The 21,097-nt window shown below is 39.7% G+C and overlaps 1 protein-coding gene across 4 annotated transcripts in view; it reads right to left on the bottom strand.

Annotated features, from left to right (window-relative positions):
• The window catches only part of MPP7 (membrane palmitoylated protein 7), a 292,487-nt gene that overhangs the window by 24,551 nt on the left and 246,839 nt on the right, over positions 1 to 21,097 (bottom strand). For all 4 annotated transcript variants that reach the window (XR_004644410.1, XM_034760180.1, XM_034760179.1 and 1 more), the window contains one exon: positions 9,101 to 9,271. Coding sequence is in view for 3 of the 4 variants with exons in the window: in XM_034760180.1 (XP_034616071.1) it covers positions 9,101 to 9,271 (171 nt within the window). In the remaining variant the exon portion in view is untranslated. The remainder of the gene's footprint in view (positions 1 to 9,100; positions 9,272 to 21,097) is intronic.

The following is a 21,097-nucleotide window of genomic DNA, read 5'->3' as shown; positions in this document are numbered from 1 at the left end:
GATTTGCCGTTCGGGGGCAAGACCAGGGACAATGCAAATGTCACATTCTATGCAAATCAGACAGTACCACCACATTATCCTGGCCTCCCTGAGACAGGGTAACATAAATGGAGGCTTCTGCTCCTGGATCCTTCTCTTCCCCTCCCGCTGGTTGAAGTGAAACAGTTGGGCTGGGAGGGGCAGAAGGGAAGGGCAAGCTAATGGTGTTCCTACAGAAGCTTTACTGGGCTTCTGCAGGAATAAACATGAACCAAAGACCCTAAAGTGGGTGGTGGGCTTTAAAACAGGTTGCTACACTTTTCTGATCTTCAAGGTAAGTGGGGAGAGCTAGGAGCCACTCTCTCTCATGGGGACAGACCTAGCAGCAGCCATCTTTCATCTCTCCCGGTGCCTTCACAGAGGTCAGGCATGAGAAGTACAAAGGTGGCATCTGCTTTTTGATAATCTGATGAAGAGCAAACCAATACAGAAGCCTTTCCATACCATGGCTCCTTTGCTTGGATCTCAGGTTCCTCTTTATTCTGATGGTGGCCCCAGCAGGGAAACAGTGACAACTTAGCCCCATACCATCCCAGCACCCACACTAGCAGGAGCCAAGAAAAAGCAGCATCCACTTAAGAAGCCCTGTCCCAGGTTTAGCTGGGAACAGGCTGGAGCTGACCTGGCACTTCCACATTGGCATGTAGAGACCATGACATCTGTATTGGTCTTGCCCAAACACTTACTAAAGCAGAAGCCTCATTTAACTGGACTGAGGTGTTTTCCCAGTAATGTGAGTAAATGTAAAATATTACAGATTAAAATAGTTGCCAGCATCTCAATTATAGGGCTGACTGATGCTTATCCTATTGTTAATAAGATATATTCAGAATTCTTATTAAAGAGGGAAAGGAAGGAAATGGATCAATGAGCTATAGGTGGCCTGTTTAGAGTAGCTTATGAGCAGTGGGCTGAGAATCGCTGGTGATAGATGGATCGTTTGGTGGTGATCCACAATGGACTGGCTGATCACATGGTTATTCTCATTTCCAGTTGATACATCACATTTATGTCAAATAAAAGTACATAAGTGTTTTCCTATATTACTATTCCATATATCAATTGCTATAGTTGCCATTGGGACATTACACGATCGCAAAAAGGAGGGGGGGGGGGGTCTTGCAAATTGACATGGACTATCTTCCATTGATCTTTCTATTAAGATGTGGTCCTTGCTATAACAAAGTTTGACTCTCTGAGGTATTCAGTATAGTCTCCAATTCAGGAAAGCATGTTTAAGTACCTCTCTGATTAGGGACGCTTTCCTGAATTGTGGTCCTGCCCATAACTGCTAAAAAAGATTGAACAAGTAATTTCCTCACCTTCCATCCTTCTGGAAACACACAAGGAAAGAGCCAGTGTTTTTAACCACAAGGATGTGTAGAACTTCACTCATGGGTAAACACTTGTAGGAAGCAGATAGGAAGGAGAAAGAGCTCAACACACTGACTAACCAGTTTAATTGAACTCATTTTAAAATACTTATTTCAATGCACTGTTTTAGGAGAACGCACAATAGGAATAAAACCTATCATGCCTATTACTTGAATTTTGTAAACTAGACTAAAGTAATGTTAGATCAAGTCAGTAGAAATCGCCAACTGGCAGGTTTTTTTCTTTTTTTAAAAAGCTTCCAACTGTAAATTATGCTTCCAGTCATAGTATAACATACTGGACATTTTCTGCTCTGACCAATTACTGCTTTAATTTAATTATTTGTCCTTGTGTTCCCTGGCATAATATCAAAATTATATTTCACATATTACACAGAATGCTGCTACTGGCATACAAAAAGTCTTTAAAATGTTGTTCGCTTCTACTGTACCTGTATTACTGAACAGTGCTATTTTTCCACATTTCACCCAAGACATTTTTATGGTATTGGCCAGACTTAAACTGCTCCTAATATCCAGAGAATAACATCAGAATTATTGAAGTCTACAATAAATTTCTAAATTGCTTTTGTTACTGAGAAAGCACACTTCCTTAATTTGATTTATTACAACAAAAATCAAATGAAATCTCTAGGTATTCCTCAAATCAGACATATGCAATTTGTTATAAAAAGTCTACTTATCACACTTTTGCACTGCACTCTTTGTTGATGTAAGTGTAAAGTCAACTTGATGTTATTACTTGTTGTATATAGCCCACAATCTTACAGTGATTACACTAGTAGACTGCTGAATTTTAGTGCTGGTGGGTGACAAAACTGTTAATTAAAAACTAAATTTAATGCTCCCTTGGACATGATTTTTATAAAAACACAGCCACTCAACAGTTCATAACAGTCCCTAACAGAGGGTCATATTTCTTCTGCTCTGCTGCTTTAATAGTAGAGAAAAATGCGGTGCCCAGAACTCTACTAATGAAGCATCAACCTATATGCTACCACAAAAGACACAAAAAGTAGTGAGACAGATGCTCTGGTTACCTTTGAAAATACTAAGTTAACATATCATTGTATTTTAAATTGGATTTATGAAATACAGTTTCTAAAAAAAGACTGAAGCAATGCATTTTAATTACATACCCTTAAGAAACTTTATAAGAACACTAGACACCCAGGCTGGTGCCAAATTATGAGGTAGGTGTAAACCAGATCCAAAGCCACATCTTGGTACCCGTTTGCAGCTCCATCCTAGTAAAATGTCTGCATCTGGACAATCCTGATACTTTTATCAGTCACCAGAGGCTGAGGCACCCATCAGCCCACAGAAGAAAAGAGTAGGCCCTGCACTGCTCCACCATTCATCCACCCTACCCTCAATTTACTTATTTATTGTAATACAGGTTATAGTTTTGTTCCTTTGTATTTTTATGTGCTTTCTTTATCTTGATTACAGACACATTAGTTTTGTGTGGGTTTTGTGGACTTTTCTTAAGAACACCGGGGTGGGTTTAATCAGATTCCATTTTTGTTTCTTGCTTTTTCACAGGATTGCTAATTTCAGTGATGGCCTGGTCACAGGAACAGATTAGCCTCCCAGGACAGTATTAAAATCACTGGAAGGCGGTGGTGAGTTTCTATCTTTAAATCCCAGGAAGAGATGCCTAATTCCTGGGAAAGGACATCAACCCATTTTCCCAATAGGTGGAAGTTGGGCCTGCAGGAGTGCCTGAGGACTCTCTGCAAGGCTTGAGGATTTCATTATGCCATGGACTAAGGGCCTATCTGGTCTGGGAATTAGACAGGCGTATTAAGGTGGTAAAATTAAGATGCTCAGTACATGAGTGTTGGTATATGAGCAATGGGTCCAGAAACTTCCTCCCACCCATGCACTCTGATGAAGCTGTGCAGCCTAATGGCTACTGCTCCTTGGAGGAGTCATACTGCAGCAGGAGACACCAGCACCCTACAAGGTCTTTAAAGTCCCTAATCTCCTCAGCTCACCTCACTTCTCTTCAAGAACACTTACCTAGAGCTAAGTGTTTTAGCAGAGCCATATATTTTTCCAGCTCTAGTGCCTTAACCATTAATATCTGTCTGTACTGCCCAATGATTGTTTTTGTTAACTCCCTACCAGTCAGTTTAACCTTGCCTCCTGCACTTGCCTTCTAGTTCCTCGTCCCTTCCACACCTCCATTTCCTTTCAGCTATGTCTACAGTGCAGCTTGGAGCTAACCTCCCAGTGTGGGTAGACAGACTTGCACTAGCGGGGCTCCAGCTAGCATGTTACCCCCAGCAGTGCAGACACGGGGGCTCTAGCAGACACTCAGGCTAGCCACCTGAGCTGAGAGATAGGGCGTTGGGTGGGCTTGAGAGCCTGCACCACCAATTGAGCTGTAACAGCCACACTTCCATTTTTAGTGGACTATCTTGAACCTCACTAGCATGAGTCTGTTTACCCAGGCTTGGAGGCTCACTCCAAGCTGCAGTATAGACGTACCTTTAATCAGCACTAATCTATTCCTTTCCTCCCTTCCCATTATGATGTGGCCTCCCCACCTTCAATCCCATGAATTAAGTTAACATATAAAAAACATAGCACATCAAGAGAGGTACATACCATTAACAAACCCACTCAACTACATAATGTATTCATGTTTCTTTTATCCTCCCTTTTCCAGTCTTCTCATCAAGGCATGGACCATGTCTTATTTCTTCTCTATAGTATCTACCTACTTATTTGCATGTTTACAATTAACAAGAATAAATTAAAGTGGGAAAAAGGCCAGTGAATGTTTGGGGCTGCTACTGTTTCCTCAACCCCCTTCAACTACTGCCATAATATGTTGCTTTTAGGTGATATTTTATTTAAGTTGCAGCCATGGACATAATTTAAATACAACTGTCTGTATTCATTGATACCTTTTTTCTGAAATTGAGCTATTCAATCTATACTGTAAAGTGACATTGAGGGATCAAGGTTAATGTAAATTGGGAGACCTGGGTTAAAATGTTACTCCAAATCACAAAGCTGCTGGGTCTCATCTTAGTCACTAGGACACATTTAACCACATTACAAAAACGGAACAATTTGGTATTAATGAGATTTTCAGTACAAGAAAAGGTTGGAACTGAATTAGGTCTGGACTGAAATACATTACAGCTCTGAAGGGGAGTTTCAAAGTACCCAACTAAGATGCTCCTCCAAGCTGCTAATCTTTTCCCCACACATTATAAGAGGTCCACGTGGACCCATGCGCTCCATAAGGTTTTCATCTGTTTCACTCACACTCAAACCTCATTTCTTTGTCTTGTTCCACTCCCAACACGACCACATTCCCCCAGGCATGATGAGTGCCTTGGAACAAGGGCCAGAGTACTCTGATCTGATCCTTACGAGGCCTGGAGCCATAGGATCATCCATGGATTACAATCAGCAGTGACCAGAAAGCAAGGGTTATAAATACATATATTGAGTTAATGGCAGCAGTGACTATGATACCCTTATCTGCTTGATCTAAGTATTAAAATACCTGCATTGTACCATGCAAGAAGTACAATACCCATATAGGAGCACATGAGAGTTAAACAGTTTGTGAAACTCCGCTTCTGCCTCTCGCCGTGGGGGAGTTCCAGAGTCGACGGCAGAGCGATCGGGAATTCATACATTCATAGATTCTAGGACTGGAAGGGACCTCGAGAGGTCATCGAGTCCAGTCCCCTGCCCTCATGGCAGGACCAAATACAGTCTAGACCATCCCTGATAGACATTTATCTAACCTACTCTTAGATATCTCCAGAGATGGAGATTCCACAACCTCCCTAGGCAATTTATTCCAGTGTTTAACCACCCTGACAGTTAGGAACTTTTTCCTAATGTCCAACCTAAACCTCCCTTGCTGCAGTTTAAGCCCATTGCTTCTTGTTCTATCCTTAGAGGCTAAGGTGAACAAGTTTTCTCCCTCCTCATGACACCCTTTTAGATACCTGAAAACTGCTATCATGTCCCCTCTCAGTCTTCTCTTTTCCAAACTAAACAAACCCAATTATTTCAGCCTTCCTTCATAGGTCATGTTCTCAAGACCTTTAATCATTCTTGTTGCTCTTCTCTGGACCTTCTCCGATTTCTTCACATCTTTCTTGAAATGCGGTGCCCAGAACTGGACACAATACTCCAGTTGAGGCCTAACCAGCGCAGAGTAGAGCGGAAGAATGACTTCTCGTGTCTTGCTCACAACACACCTGTTAATGCATCCCAGAATCACGTTTGCTTTTTTTGCAACAGCATCACACTTTTGACTCATATTTAGCTTGTGGTCCACTATAACCCCTAGATCCCTTTCTGCCATACTCCTTCCTAGACAGTCTCGTCCCATTCTGTATGTGTGAAACGGATTGTTCCTTCCTAAGTGGAGCACTTTGCATTTGTCTTTGTTAAACTTCATCCTGTTTAACTCAGACCATTTCTCCAATTTGTCCAGATCATTTTGAATTATGACCCTATCCTCCAAAGCAGTTGCAATCCCTCCCAGTTTGGTATCATCTGCAAACTTAATAAGTGTACTTCCTATGCCAATATCTAAGTCGTTGATGAAGATATTGAACAGAGCCTGTCCCAAAACAGACCCCTGTGGAACCCTACTCGTTATACCTTTTCAGCAGGATTGGGAACCATTAATAACTACTCTCTGAGTATGGTTATCCAGCCAGTTATGCACCCACCTTATAGTAGCCCCGTCTAAGTTGTATTTGCCTAGTTTACAGATAAGAATATCATGCGAGACCGTATCAAATGCCTTACTAAAATCTAGGTATACCACATCCACCGCTTCTCCCTTATCTACAAGATTCGTTATCCTATCAAAGAGAGCTATCAGATTGGTTTGACACGATTTGTTCTTTACAAATCCATGCTGGCTATTCTCTATCACCTTACCACCTTCCAAGTGTTTGCAGATGATTTCCTTAATTACTTGCTCCATTATCTTCCCTGGCACAGAAATTAAACTAAGTGGTCTGTAGTTTCCTGGGTTGTTTTTATTTCCCTTTTTATAGATGGGCACTATGTTTGCCCTCTTCCAGTCTTCTGGAATCTTTCCCGTCTCCCACGATTTTCCAAAGATAATAGCTAGAGGCTTAGATACCTCCTCTATTAGCTCCTTGAGTATTCTAGGATGCATTTCATCAGGCCCTGGTGACTTGCAGGCATCTAACTTTTCTAAGTGATTTTTAACTTGTTCTTTTTTTATTTTATCTTCTAAACCTACCCCCTTCCCATTAGCATTCACTATGTTAGGCATTCCTTCAGACTTCTCGGTGAAGACCAAAACAAAGAAGTCATTAAGCATCTCTTCCATTTTCAAGTTTACTGTTACTGTTTCTCCCTCCTCTCTGAGCAGTGGGCCTACCCTGTCCTTGGTCTCTCTCTTGCTTCTAATGTATTGATAAAAAGTCTTCTTGTTTCCCTTTATTCCTGTAGCTAGTTTGAGCTCATTTTGTGCCTTCGCCTTTCTAATCTTGCCCCTGCATTCCTGTGTTGTTTACCTATATTCATCCTTTGTAATCTGTCCTAGTTTCCATTTTTTATATGACTCCTTTTTATTTTTTAGATCATGCAAGATCTCGTGGTTAAGCCAAGGTGGTCTTTTGCCACATTTTCTATCTTTCCTACCCAGCGGAATAGCTTGCTTTTGGGCTCTTAATAGTGTCCCTTTGAAAAACTGCCAACTCTCCTCAGTTGTTTTTCCCCTCCGTCTTGATTCCCATGGAATCTTACCTATCAGCTCTCTGAGCTTACCAAAATCCGCCTTCCTGAAATCCATTGTCTCTATTTTGCTGTTCTCCCTTCTACCCTTCCTTAGAATTGCAAACTCTATGATTTCATGATCACTTTCACCCAAGCTGCCTTTTACTTTCAAATTCTCAACGAGTTCCTCCCTATTTGTTAAAATCAAGTCTAGAACAGCTTCCCCCCAGTAGCTTTTTCAACCTTCTGAAATAAAAAGTTGTCTGCAATGCAGTCCAAGAACTTATCTACCCGATCCGGCGGGTAGTGTACCCTCAGACTTCCATTCTTTGATTCCACTGTCATCATAGTTAGGCCCTTCAGGAAGTGGGCCTTTTTGGCAAAATGCAACATCAAGTCAGCGCTCTGCCTCCTTTCATTCTCCTGGCTGTTTTTGAATCACTGGACTTTTCTTTCCAGAAATATTTTTTTTATAAGACTGCTGCTCTACATAAAGTTTGACATTTGTGAGACTCAGACCTTTTTGGAGTGGAAAGTGATATGGGAGACTTGTCTACTCACTACCATGATTTTTTTTTATTTTTATTTTTTTTGCTAGAAAACAGGGTTGGGCAAAAGCACATCTTGACAGCATTCCAGGCACTAGCAAAAAGGCTGGTACTGAACTGAACAGCATGTCTCGCTCTCGGGTCAAGAAATCCAGCTCACTAGTTCTATCGGCCCACGAGATATAAAAGTTAGCCCTGCAACAGTTGCAATAACTGATCAGTTATCTGAATTTCACAAGTCAAGTCACTGCACTAGCCTGTGAATTGTGTGCAATTGGCAGCAACAATTTCAGGTGCCAGAAGGTCAATCTTATTACTTGTTTATCAGAAGTGAAATACAATTATCTGGAAGCAATTTTTGGAACAAATGAATAATCTCCCTTTCTTGTGATCAGAATGGGTCCAATACGGAAAAGAGAACTTCTGAAACAAATGGATCCTATTCTGGTCTGACAGCTTACCAATAGGCAGCCTAGCAAATCCCCCAGGATCAGGCAGCTAGTACAGGTATTTATGTTAACGCACTTAACAATAAGCCCTGTTTTACAACATCCCAGACATTGACAATGAAATTGTTTCTTCTCATTTCCAGGAGGACAAGTTTACAGCCTTGGGAGATACAGAGAATCCAGCATTCCAGTGGAGTGCTGACACCTAATTGCACTTGGTTGGCCAGAAATTTTTCTGGACACCATAGTTCATTTGTCTGAGATAGATTTGGACATATTTCTGACCAATAGTGTAGTGAAAGCCTTGTTCAGCATACTGGGAATGAATGGCCAAGACACTTAACTGATGTTCTCTATAGCAGGACAACTCTGTGGTAATAGGGCATGTTGTGGTCACAGCTTATCCTAAGCCTAGACAGGGAGCAAGTGGGACATGAGATATGAGTGGTAAGACAGTGAGAGGGCCCTTACATTGAGCACAGAGGCATTCCTTGTTGGAGTCCAGTTCTTCACACAAAGAACTAGACGTTCAGGAAATTTCTTTGCAAGCTATATTCTGTTGGTAAAGTTGCAGACACATAAGGAGTCTTCATGACACCAAAATAAGATTTAGTTTCAGGACTAGCACAATTTTAAACAACAACAACAAAATCAAGGTCATATTACAGCTTATCTGTATATTTTGATTAGTGGGTTGACAATATTTCTCATACTATCTGTTGCACAAATAGCTCTTCACCTGTAGTTTTCCAAAACTCAAACAACTGAAAAAAGATGAGAAATTATGAGCAAATGCAGCAACATAATATTCTAGATCATAAACATTTTCAGTTTGAGAGCTAGAAAAGTTAAATTTTAAACTTCTGTAAGATTATTGCACTAATATTTACTCTAGATTCCTGATTTAGAAATTAAAGAAATAACTTACCGACCAAAACTACAAGCCTGTATTTCTCAGTAGGCTGTCGTCGATATGGTGCAACTTCTTCATATGTTGGGACATCTGCTGTATCATACTGATCACTCTTCTTGCATTCATACATGGATTTATTTGTCTTTCTATCTTTTCTGCTAAGACGAAAGCTTCTCCTAAAACCAGCTGCAACAACAATTTTTTTTTTAATTATGCAATTTAATATCTGAAAAGTCCAGAAAAGATTCACTTCCAGGCAGGGAAAGGTGGGGAGGGGCAATGACTTATTAAGAAACCCCAAACTGGCTATTTCCATTAGCAATCACATTAGCTGGACACAGAAAGTAGGCATGAAATTTCAAATGCAATTTTGGAGAAACCAGGTCCTTATGGTTCAGAAGAGATTCCCAGACGAAAAGGTAAATTCCTCCAAATTGTTAAAGTCCTAAACTACAATACAGCAGCCATTTCAACTTAAAATACGATATTCCCACTAAATGAAATGATTAATTTTACTATTTTTGATTTAGGGGGAAAAGGGTGATCATATGTCCTGATTTTATAAGGACAGTCCTGATTTTTGGATCTTTTTCTTATGTAGGCTCCTATTACCCCCCACCCTGTCCCAATTTTTCACACTTGCTGTCTGGTCGCCCTAAGGGGGAAAAGCAATTTTTTATAAGTCAATCGAAACAAGCTCTATGATGATACAATTAACTTGAATGCTGAATAAATTAACAGCTATAAGGAAAATATACGTTCAGTCCTGAGTCATATACCATCTCTGACACATCCCAGTTGAATTGCCTTGGGATGTACACACTTAAAATAATATATATTGTGGCAGCAGGGTACAGGGGCATAACAGTTAATAAAATCATTGCCTTCAACAGTGTTATGACCTTGGCACAATGCTGCGCTATCATAACTGGAAGTTTAAAAAAAGCGTATGCAAACGTAACCCATGCCTGCTTGGTGTGGAGGTCTGACCCCTCTCGAAGCATCAAGCCCAATTAGAGATTGATGAGTCTGCCACAGCCTTAGCTAACAGCCATGTGGCTTTTAGCTCATGCAGTAGAGGCTCACGCACTAAGCTTCAAAGGTCACAGGTTTAATCTGCCTGCTGATGACTGGGATCTGTCAGCGTTACAAGTGCGCTCTCAACCAGGATATCAACAGGGAAGTCTCTGAAGCTCGGAATGCGCTTCCTCAGCTAGGGGAAGCCTGTAATCCACGCCTGCTTGGTGTCATGCTCTGTCCCCTCTAGCGATGCCAGCCCAGCTACAGATTGGTGAGTTTGTTACAGCCTTAGCTAATAGCCAGCTTCAGAGGTTCCAGATTCAATCCTGCCTGCCGATGACTGGGGTCGGTCGGTGTTACACAGTCTCTCCCAAATACATTGAAAATAGAGCTCTCAAACAATTACCAAAAAATCGTGATTAATCATAGTTTTAATTGTACTGTTAAACAATAGAATACCATTTATTTAAATATTTTAGGATGTTTTCTACATTTTCAAATATATTAATTTCAATTACAACATAGAATACAAAGTGTACAGTGCTTATTTTATATTATTATTTTTATTACAAATATTTGCACTGTAAAAAAGATAAACGAAAGAAACAGTATTTTTGAATTCACCTCATACAAGTACTGTAGTACAATCTCTTTATTGTGAAAGTACATTACAGGGTGGGGAATTACAGGTAAGACCCCTTAAATGTAAACAAACTTGTTTGTCTTAGCGATTGGCTGAACAAGAAGTAGGACTGAGTGGACTTGTAGGGTCTAAAGTTTTACACTGTTTTGTTTTTGAGTGCAGTTATGTAACAAAAATAATTCTACATTTGTAAATTGCAGTTTCATGCTAAAGAGATTTCACTACAGTACTTGTATGAGGTGAATTCAAAAATGATTTCTTTTATCTTTATTACAGTGCAAATATTTGTAATCAAAAATAATATAAAGTGAGCAATGTAAACTTTGTATTCTGTGTTGTAACTGAAATAAATATATTTGAAAATGTAGAAAAACATCCGAAAATATTTATAACAAGTGTAAATTGGTACTCTATTATTGTTTAATAATGTGATTAAAACAGCGATTAACTGATTAATTTAATTTTTTTAGTTAATCGCTTGAGTTAATTGCAATTAATTGACAGCCCTAATTGAAAATAAAACCAAACACATCATTAAATAAATCTCACAACACGATCAAATATGGGTACTGCAGCTCCATTTCACACATACTGTATAGCAAAATTTGCTAAATTAAGATGACATTTCCTATTATAACATACTTTCATTTATAATTCTATCATATTTTTGCAAACCTAACTGGCCTAAAATTGGCCTAACATTTTATGTATAGTGTTGTGCCTATAGTTCTTAGCTGCAGCTGATGGAAGTTTCATGTGGTTTTTAAAGATTTTTAAATTGGTAGAGCAACAATAGTAGAATAATATGACAGTATCATAGCTGCAGCCTGCCTCCACTAAACCTGAGTATGAAAGCTAATTATTCCACCTTTATCATTACTTTATAAATTTCTCATTAAGATTAATTCTTTTAAATAGATTTGTACAGTCGTACCGTATCTTCTGTGGTTTTAGGAACAGAATGGCCACACTGCCATGCTAATTTTATTATTTGGCTGTATTAGAGAAATTACCAATAAATTCACAAAATATTGAGCAAAATGACTGAAAAAAAATCCCAACACCTATACTTTAAAAAAAAATCTTAAGTACTCAAACTTATGGTTGATTCAAATCAAGTGTCAAGTTATAAAATTTCTTCACAACTAAACTATTAATTATGAACTTTAATATTTAACCTCACACCAAATACACAATACTAAAAGTACAACAGAAGGCTCTCTTTTTTAATCTGTCTAAACTTCTGGTGATCACTTTAATTTCAGCTGTATATTTTAATAAGTTTTAAAAAGTACTTATTTACAGGCATATGAGAAGTAACCATATTACTATTTATCTATTTACTATTTATCTCTAATATTAATAGTTGCCAATGTAAGGGTGACTCCTGCAAATATTATCACACTTCGGCCATGACCCTGCAGAGACGAGGTATGTGCTCACTATTTTTCACAAGTAAGCCCATTTGACAGTATCGGGACCATGGGGCTTAATCCCCAAGCTGTCCTGTTGATTTGAAGTGCTGTTCTCTCCCCCCGTCTCCCCCCCACACCTGACAGAGAAACAGAGAGGTAAGTATCGAGCCTCTCTGAAAATACAAATGGTGTCACCCAGCTCATTAAAAAAAACTGAGATCACATTATTACAGTGAAAGTTAATGAGAAGAGGATATAAAAACCAAACACTAGCAGAAATATATCTAATTTTTTTGCCCATGGTAGAAGAAGACAGGGGAGGATCAAATACACAATAAACACACCAGAGTTTAAATTTGGTAAGAGTAAGAAGCAAGCAGGCTACGTTACTAGTTCTTTTCTAACTATTTTTTCTATTCCATTGTGCATTCATATAATAATATAGTAAATGCAAAGAATTCTTTTGAAAAGTTATTTTAGTTTAAAAAGTTTTCTATTGTAAAAGCACTGCTATTGCATTGGTAATGTAATACAACTTGGTACACAGTAATGTCTCTGGTGATTGGTTCAGTTCTAAAGTGAAGTCAATCATGGCACACCGATATTTTGTTGATTTAATGTCACAGACCTAGTAACTGCATTCAATGACTTTAATGCAGACTCTAAAAAGAACGTTAAAGACACAGAAAAGGAACAAAGTTAACTATTTTTCTGAGCTGTAATCTAAAAAATCCCAAACCTAAGCATACCAAAGCTACTTTCAAAATACCTAAAAATTCTCCAGTACTATCTTTTCACACAAACAGAAATGAATTCTTCCCATTCTAAAAGTTTGCTAGTGTATAAATTTTTCCACAAAACACAGTGCCTAGATCTATAGAGGATAGATGGTTTTGTGCTTATAGGTGATCCGCAAAACATTTGAAACATTTAAGATTATGGTGGTTGTTTTTTTAAACTTCCCTTTTTGTTCTAATAATGAAAACCTGAACACATGCAAAATTAAAAGAAAATCTCACCTCTCCCCATCCCCCCTTTCTTCTTTACCTTCAAAATATTGGGACTATCATACCTCTGGTTTTCCCTGGTTTTTCTGGAGGATCTGCTAGATGTCTCGCAGCATATCTGTTATAAGTTCTCATGCCCCAACTGAAATGTTGGGGTGTTGAATCTTTAACAAAGATATCCTTTATCCAAAATATTCATTAGAAATTGAATATGTTATAAAAGTTTTGCACAATCCGATTAAAATCCTGCCCCCTTTATTTGTTCAGATGTCATACTCAGCTATTGGGAGATCATCAAATTTCCCACCATCTTAGTCCTCCAGGACAGAAAAAAAATCTGAATTTCTAATGTAAAAATCAAGCAGTTAAAAAAAATTAAAAATCCTTTAATAGCTTCTTTATGCCAGTTTCCCCCATTTTACGTCATCCTTTAAGACACTGCAGTGGGACACAGGGAATTTCGAACTTAGGCAGAGACTCCCAAAGGTTAAAGTCACACCTGCTCAGTAAGGCCTGGTGGTTGGCTACCCTAAGCTGGAAACTCGCAGAGGAATAAAGCTTTCTCCCAAAGGAGTCCAGCCATCTGGCATCCTTATTTTTTGGGGTGGGCGCAGACTGGCCCTGTTGCCCCCTGTGGTTTACCGATTCCACCACGAGTGAGTTTGATGCCGGGTGGGAATAAGGTATTCGTGGTCCTTGGCCGGCACAAAGTATTTCCTCTCCACCTTCTTGGAGATAGAGGCCAAAGAGGCAGGGGTTTGCCACAGGGTGTTGGAGAGGTTGGCAATACACTGGTGCAGGGGCAGGGCCCAGTGCCGAGGGAGACAGGACCTTGAATAGGGAATCGGACGGACCCTCCATCTCCTCGGCCTGTAGCTGGAGGCTGGATGCCACCCGCTTTAGCAGGTCTTGGTGCGCCTTGAAGTCCTCCTGTGGGACTGAGGGCGGAGGCGCTGTTATGGTGTCATCCGGTGCCGGAGAGAAGGCCCACATGGAGCTGAGAGCCTCGGTCAGTGCCAGGGCATCAAGCCCCAGATCAGAGTCCGGGCGCAGGTCCGCCGACTCGTGACCCGCCGACTTGTCCCGTAGACGGTCAGACGAGGCCGATGGAGCCTGAGACGCTGCGGCAACCGAACAAGCCCCCATCTTGGCTGGCATTGGTGCCAAGGTGCCCACTGGCACCACTATCCTTGCCGTGGGGCCCCTTGCCATTGACCAGGCTGAGAGCCCGATGACACTGTGTGTCCCGGCTGAGCAACGTGAACCAAGGATGGGTGGCCGGGTGCCGAGGCCAACGACGAACGCTCAGTGCCCCAGGAGCGGTAGGAACAGTGCTTATGATATCGCCTCCCTTGGGACCTGGACCTCGACATCGAGGAACGGTAACCGCCCGAAGAACTACTTCAGTACCCATGATGGCGATGCGAGGTCGACGCCGAGGCGCCCTGGAGGGAGTCTCGAGCGCGACATCTAGCTGATCGGGAGCTGGAACGGGAATGACGACGTCTATCCCATCGAGAGTGGCTACGGCACCCACGCCGTGCAGGCAAGCGCTCCCGGTGCCTCTCTCGGTGCCTACGCTTGCTGGCAGGCGGTGTCGAGGGTCCCCGTGACTCCCATCCTGACGGTGACCCGGATGGTCTGGACGGCGTCGAGGGTGGGTGGGAGCTGCAAGACGAGCAACCACTCGTGCTGAGTGGTGCGGGGAGCAATCCTCGGAGTGGGAACTGTGGCTGGCTAGTAAGGTCTGGAGGCTTGCCACGAGACCTGGGGCCTGTGCTCGGCTGCGTGCTCAGGACTGGCAGGCTCATAATGTCCTTCGCAGCCTGTATCGCCTCCGGCATCCGTACCAGTGGGGATGCACAGGCCAACGGTGCCGGGCTGCTCCGCTCCACACGAGTCGGAGGCCTTGAGCCCGGGGAGGACCGAGGGCTGCCCAACGCGGGACCAGCCTCCACCTTTTCCTTGTCACAGCGCCACTGCAAGGCCGTGCCCTTCCCTTGCTTTTTGGAGGGAGAGTGGCGCAGACTGGTCGAAGGGGCCTCGCTACGCACCAACAACGCAGCGGCCGGTGCAGAGTCCGAACGGCGTGCCTGCGTTGGGCCAGCACCAACTCAATCAGGAGAGCTCAAAGTCTAATGTCTCTCTCCTTCTTGGTCCTTGGCTTGAACGACCTGCAGAGCTTGCGACGGTCACTAATGTGAGTCTCACCCAGGCAGCGGAGACACTCAGTGTGCGGGTCACTCCTAGGCATAGAACGGCGACAGGAGTCGCACGCTGGAGCATGGGGCATGCCCCGAGCCCACTCTAACAACTGAAGAAACAATCCACGAATGGTACCACTAAGGTCGAGAAGAGAAGGCTGCAGCAGAGCTGGAGCTCAAAATTCCGACTACTTTCACTGGCGGCAAAAAGGAACTGAGGGTGGGGGGAGCCCGTAGCTCCCCTTATAGCGCGATATACAGGCGCCACTCCAGGGGTCGCCGTGGTGCTCCCTCAGTACGGATACTACTAAGGGAAAAACTTCCAGCACCGGTGCACGTGGCGAGCACGCACACCTACTGTGGAATACACATGAGCAATCACTTGAAGAAGAATCATAGAAATATAGAACTGGAAAAAACCTCAACAGGTCATCTAGTTAGTCACCTGCACTGAGGCAGGACTAACTATTATCTAGAGACCATCTTTGACAAGTGTTTATCTATTCTGTTCTTAAAAACCTCCAATGACAGAGATGCCACAATCTTCCTAGGTAATTTGTTCCAATGTTTAACTACCCTGACAGTTTGGAAGCTATTCCTAATGTCTAACCTAAATCTCCCTTGCTGCAGTTTAAGATCATTACTTCTTGTTCTGCCCTCAGTGGATAAGGAGAACATTTTATGACCCTCATTATTATAACATTTTGCATACCAGTACATTGAAGGGGACCATGATAACAGTCACCCTTTCTCCAGAATAAATAAACCTATTTTTTCAATATTTCCTTATAGGTTTATGTTTTCTTGATATTTAATCATTTTTGTTGCTCTTCTCTGGATTTTCCTTTATTTGTCCACATCTTTCCCGAAGTATGGTGCCCAGAACTGGACACAATACTTCTGTTGAAACCTTATCAGTGCTGAATAGAGTGGAAAAAATACTACTTGTGCCTTGCTTAAAACACTCCTGCTAATAAACTCCAGAATGATGTTTGCTTTTTTTGCAGCAGTATTATATTGTTGATTCATATTTAGTTTGTGATCCACTATAACCTCCAGACCTTTTTCTGCAGTGTTCCTTACTAGACAGTCATTTCTCATATTTAATATTTGTGTAATTGCCTTTTCCTTCCTAAGTGTAGTATTTTGCATTTGTCCTTATTGAATTTCATCCTATTTCAGACCATTTCTCCAGTTTGTCAAAGATCATCTTGAATTCTAATCCTGTCCACCAAAGTGCTTGCAACCCCTCCCAGCTTGGTATCATCTGCAAACTTTATAAGTGTACTCTCTATGCCATTCTCCAAATTATTTCTGAAGATATTGAACAGACCCAGACCCAGGGTATATCCCTGCAGAATCCCACTAGATATACCCTTCCAGCTTGACTGTGAACCATTGATAACTAGTCTGAGTATGGTTTTCCAACCAGTTGTGTACCCACCTTATAGTAGGTTTGTCTAGGCTATATTTTCCTAGCTTGCTTATGAGAAGGTCATGTGAGACACTATCAAAAGCCTTACTGAAGTTGAGATATATCATATCTACAGCTTCCCCCCATCCACAAGGCTTTGACAACCTTGTCAAAGAAGGATATAAGGTTGGTTTGACATAATTTGTTCTTGACAAATCCATGTTGACCATTATTTATCACCTTATTAATTTTTTTCTGCAGGTGCAGAGAGATTATTTTCTTCATTTTAATTTATTTAGCAATTTCAATTCAATGACTAGTTAATTCAAAATTGAGAAACTGATTGGGAATTGAAAAATCTATGAATCTTGTAATCTATGAATAAACATGAGGTGTGATATGATCAGATCTACTAAGACTAAAATTTTGAAGGACATGGACAATCAGTTCAATTCACTATCTACAGATCATACTTCCTTTCTTTAATAAACCTGTCAGTTTTAAATGCAAAACATGTTTTGCGAAACTTACTTTTTTCATCTGTATCCAGCATATTTAAGGTAGTTTCATTTAACTAATAAAAAAGCAATTTTAAATTTTGTGCCTTATTAACTGAATTCCAATTTTTATCCAAATGCAGGTTGACACAAATCAGGAGTACACAATTAATCATCTAGTAAACAAAAGCATAATTCACCATTTATGTAACATGTAAAAATTAATATTATGAATAAATGTATGTTAATCTACGTGACTGCGTGTATTGATATAGTTATCCTGGTTAACAAAAAAGTACCAAATTTAGAGTAAAGGCTAGTTAGTTGCAAATCAGCAGTTTAATGGTTACCATCTAATGAGAATCAACCTTTCATTAGGAAAGTAACTAAAAAATACAAATACATAAGATTAAAATCGATTATTTAAATCAAGGTTTGCTACTTCCTGGTTTAAATTATGATTAAAACAGATTATTAAAACACGCTGATTTAAATCACTCCACCCTGAAGGGAAGTGTGCAGGAGAGAAAAAGGAGGGATGCTCTCAATAAATCCATACAAATTATTTTTATCGTGTTGCTAGTGAATTTCTGGCAACATGGTATTTTCTCCCCCATGTCTCCCATTACACTCCCCACATATGCATATTGACTTTTTAATAACCTTCAGAAGCAGTTTTATGGGGTATCATTAATAAATTACTACTAGTCAACTATGATTGCATTTAGTAGGCAATATGTTCATCTAGATACCTTAGGATAGATGACTGAGAATAAAAGAATACAGTAAAAATGTCTTCTTCAAAAGGGGAAGCTGGAAAACTTACAAATTGATTGAGATTTAAGAGCCTTAAAGTAATTTTTTTAAAAAACACCTCAGTGTTTTTATTTTTAGAATCCATTTAACTATTTATGAAAAAATATAGAGGGCAGAAAATATGTATGCAGTACAAAAAGATGACTTTCTGACTCTGAAAGAGATGACAACTGCAAGTCTTTTCAAATCTCTCTTTTCAAGAACACTTTGAGGCCAGTTCTCTGTTTTGCTTTGCCGAGGAAGATTTGCCAGCCAAAATCAAGAGCTGAAATATCATGTAGGAAAAAAGTCTTCATCACCAAAAGTATTAGCAACTCTTGAAATTTTGTCTAATAAGATAATGTTGTATATTACATACTTAAGAAGACAGTAGCTATATCACAATAAAACATCAAAATGAGTGTAACTATGTATTACTGTCTATGTTTACAAATATTTACACTTCTCTCTGACAATCAGGAGTAAGAGACACATTGGGCTGCTGAGAGCACACTAATAGGTTACCTCTTATTATAACAGCATTACATCTGCAAATCATAAGTAGTATTATGAAAGAGCAACAAAAGATCCCACATTTAAAATATTTTCAAATACAAAAGTTTTAACAAATGACTATTGAAATTTTATGCATTAGAACTTACAAATGATCATAAAACAATGCAAAGAACCACAGAAAATTAAAGAAACATGTATAGTCTACAGACATCAGCAGAAGTTTAACTTATCTGCCAACTATGCAGACTGTAGAATAAAGTGAAAAAAAATCCAATCATCGAAGGAACATAAAATTCTCAACATTAGGTATAACAACTTTGTACATGCTCACTGATTTCAAGTATTGGACAAGAAGCCTACTGAACAAGCTAATCTATAAACCACTTCTGGAATGTAACAGGTTTCATGAAATGAAGAACAGCTGCCATGAGAAAAATATAAAGAACAAATGTATGTAGTTCACAAATGCCTCTAAACCTCATAACAGTTCTCAAACCAGAGATGAAATCAGAAACTAAGACTAATAAAAGTGATTAAGATCCTACACCAATACAAAAGAACAAGCAGCTTGCACTTTTGAGATGAAGATAACAAAACTTCTGTAGTAATATCTCTTTGGAACCCGAACTTCAGAGCAACAGCCACAGATTTCTCAACAGGGACTCACAAAAACCCCATACTGAAATTCATACCCAAACCAGACAATGTGTAAACAAATGCTGTCTTCTATTTAAAGCCCTTCAAAAAGAATGCTGCTAATATAGCACACACACAACATTTACTCCCCTTTAAATTTAATATAATTCTAGAAAATAAAGGAAGAAAGACTGGTGACTGAGGTCCATTTAAATCAGGGGTTCTCAAACTGGGGGTCGGGACCCCTCAGGGGGTCACAAGGTTATTACATAGGGGGTTACGAGCTGTCAATCTCCACCCCAACCCTGCTTTGCCTCCAGCATTTATAATGGTGTTAAATATATTAAAAAGTGTTTTTAATTTATAAGGGGGTCGCACTCAGAGGCTTGCTATGTGAAAGGGGTCAGCAGTAAAAAACTTTGAGAACTGATTTAAATGGTTGGTGCATGCAATTCCAAATGCACAATGTGCAAGTGCAAAGTGCATCCCTTAATATCAGAGAAATTCCAATACTAATAAACATTATAATTTTTCCAAGCCTAAATGTTGCAAGTTCACCTACAACAAACTAAGGCCACACGATTCAATAAAGCTCTCACACATGCTTATGTCTATCACAGTTCAGCAAAGCATTTAAGTATGTGCTTCACTATAAGCATGCCCTTAAGCACTTCGCTGAATTTAGGTCTAATATTCATTCTATTCAGCTTATATATGCAGCTTGTACATACAGTTTATTTGTATACAAGATATATAGAGAAAAATATTTTGGCCTAATGAAGGTTATATGCACATTTGGTAAAACATAACTTTTGCACTATTACTTGAAATTTCTTTCCAAGATATTTGGAACACTCCCATATGCAGTAGTTCTGTTGTTTCCAATTAATCTGCACAAACACATAGCACATTTCTAACTTTGTTTCTGGACTGATTCCCAGTTTTCACATTTAGACAGGGCTAATAAAAACTCAGATCTGTCTGGATTTTTCAATCAAAATTGAGAACAGTAAACAGATGATATTAATCTATATTTATTGACTGTTCATAAAGATTATTTTAATGTAGATAGAATTAAGTGTGTTTTGCAAAGACAAAAAACCTTTACAATTCTCCTTACTTATTCTTAGGAAATAATTAACTTCAGAAATATACAATAGTATAGTCTGACTTCAGGATTCTTCAGCAAATTAACATCAAGGTTAACCCTGGTCATTTTGGGAAGGAAAGTTAAAATTAGCAGTAACATGAGGCCATAGAAAATGTATAATATTCACAGTGTCTTTTTGAGTTTAAAAGCCTTTGTAGAATCCTTAAGTAAGCAGACAACAATCCACTGGAGTCCAACTAGCAATTTGTATTATATGCCAGGTTTGTTTTTTCTCATTCCTTTAATAGACGTTTCAAAATCCTTCATACACTAATTAGAATAAAGTTGGAGGACTTTAGAAATGAAACCTGGCATGCATCAAAATTGTACAGACATTTTGTTTTCCACATGTAAATCTGCATGCATATATTTCCTAGCTACATTAACTGCTGAAAGTTCCTGGGTGAAAAGTCATCTCTTCTCCTACAAAATTATTCACTTCTAAAGAATATTCCCTTTCAATGCAAGCTAGATAGTTTACATAATTTCCCAATTAACAAACTAAGATGTCTGCAAGTGTAGAGTTCTAAAAAGATACAAGACACCACACAAACTTGTCTAGTATAAAAGCAGAGTTGGGAAGACCTTAATATGTTCAAAAAGACATCATATATCCTACCTATATAACCACTTTCTGGAATCTTATTAACAATTATTTGGAATAGTATGCTAATGATTAAGGCTAAGATTTTGTCATGGATATTTTTAGTAAAAG

Source organism: Trachemys scripta, chromosome 2 (assembly GCF_013100865.1).
Source record: "Trachemys scripta elegans isolate TJP31775 chromosome 2, CAS_Tse_1.0, whole genome shotgun sequence".
Taxonomy (NCBI): Eukaryota; Metazoa; Chordata; order Testudines; family Emydidae; genus Trachemys; species Trachemys scripta.
The sequence above is the reverse complement of the archived record's forward strand: the minus strand, read 5'-3'. Positions and strand labels throughout refer to the sequence as shown.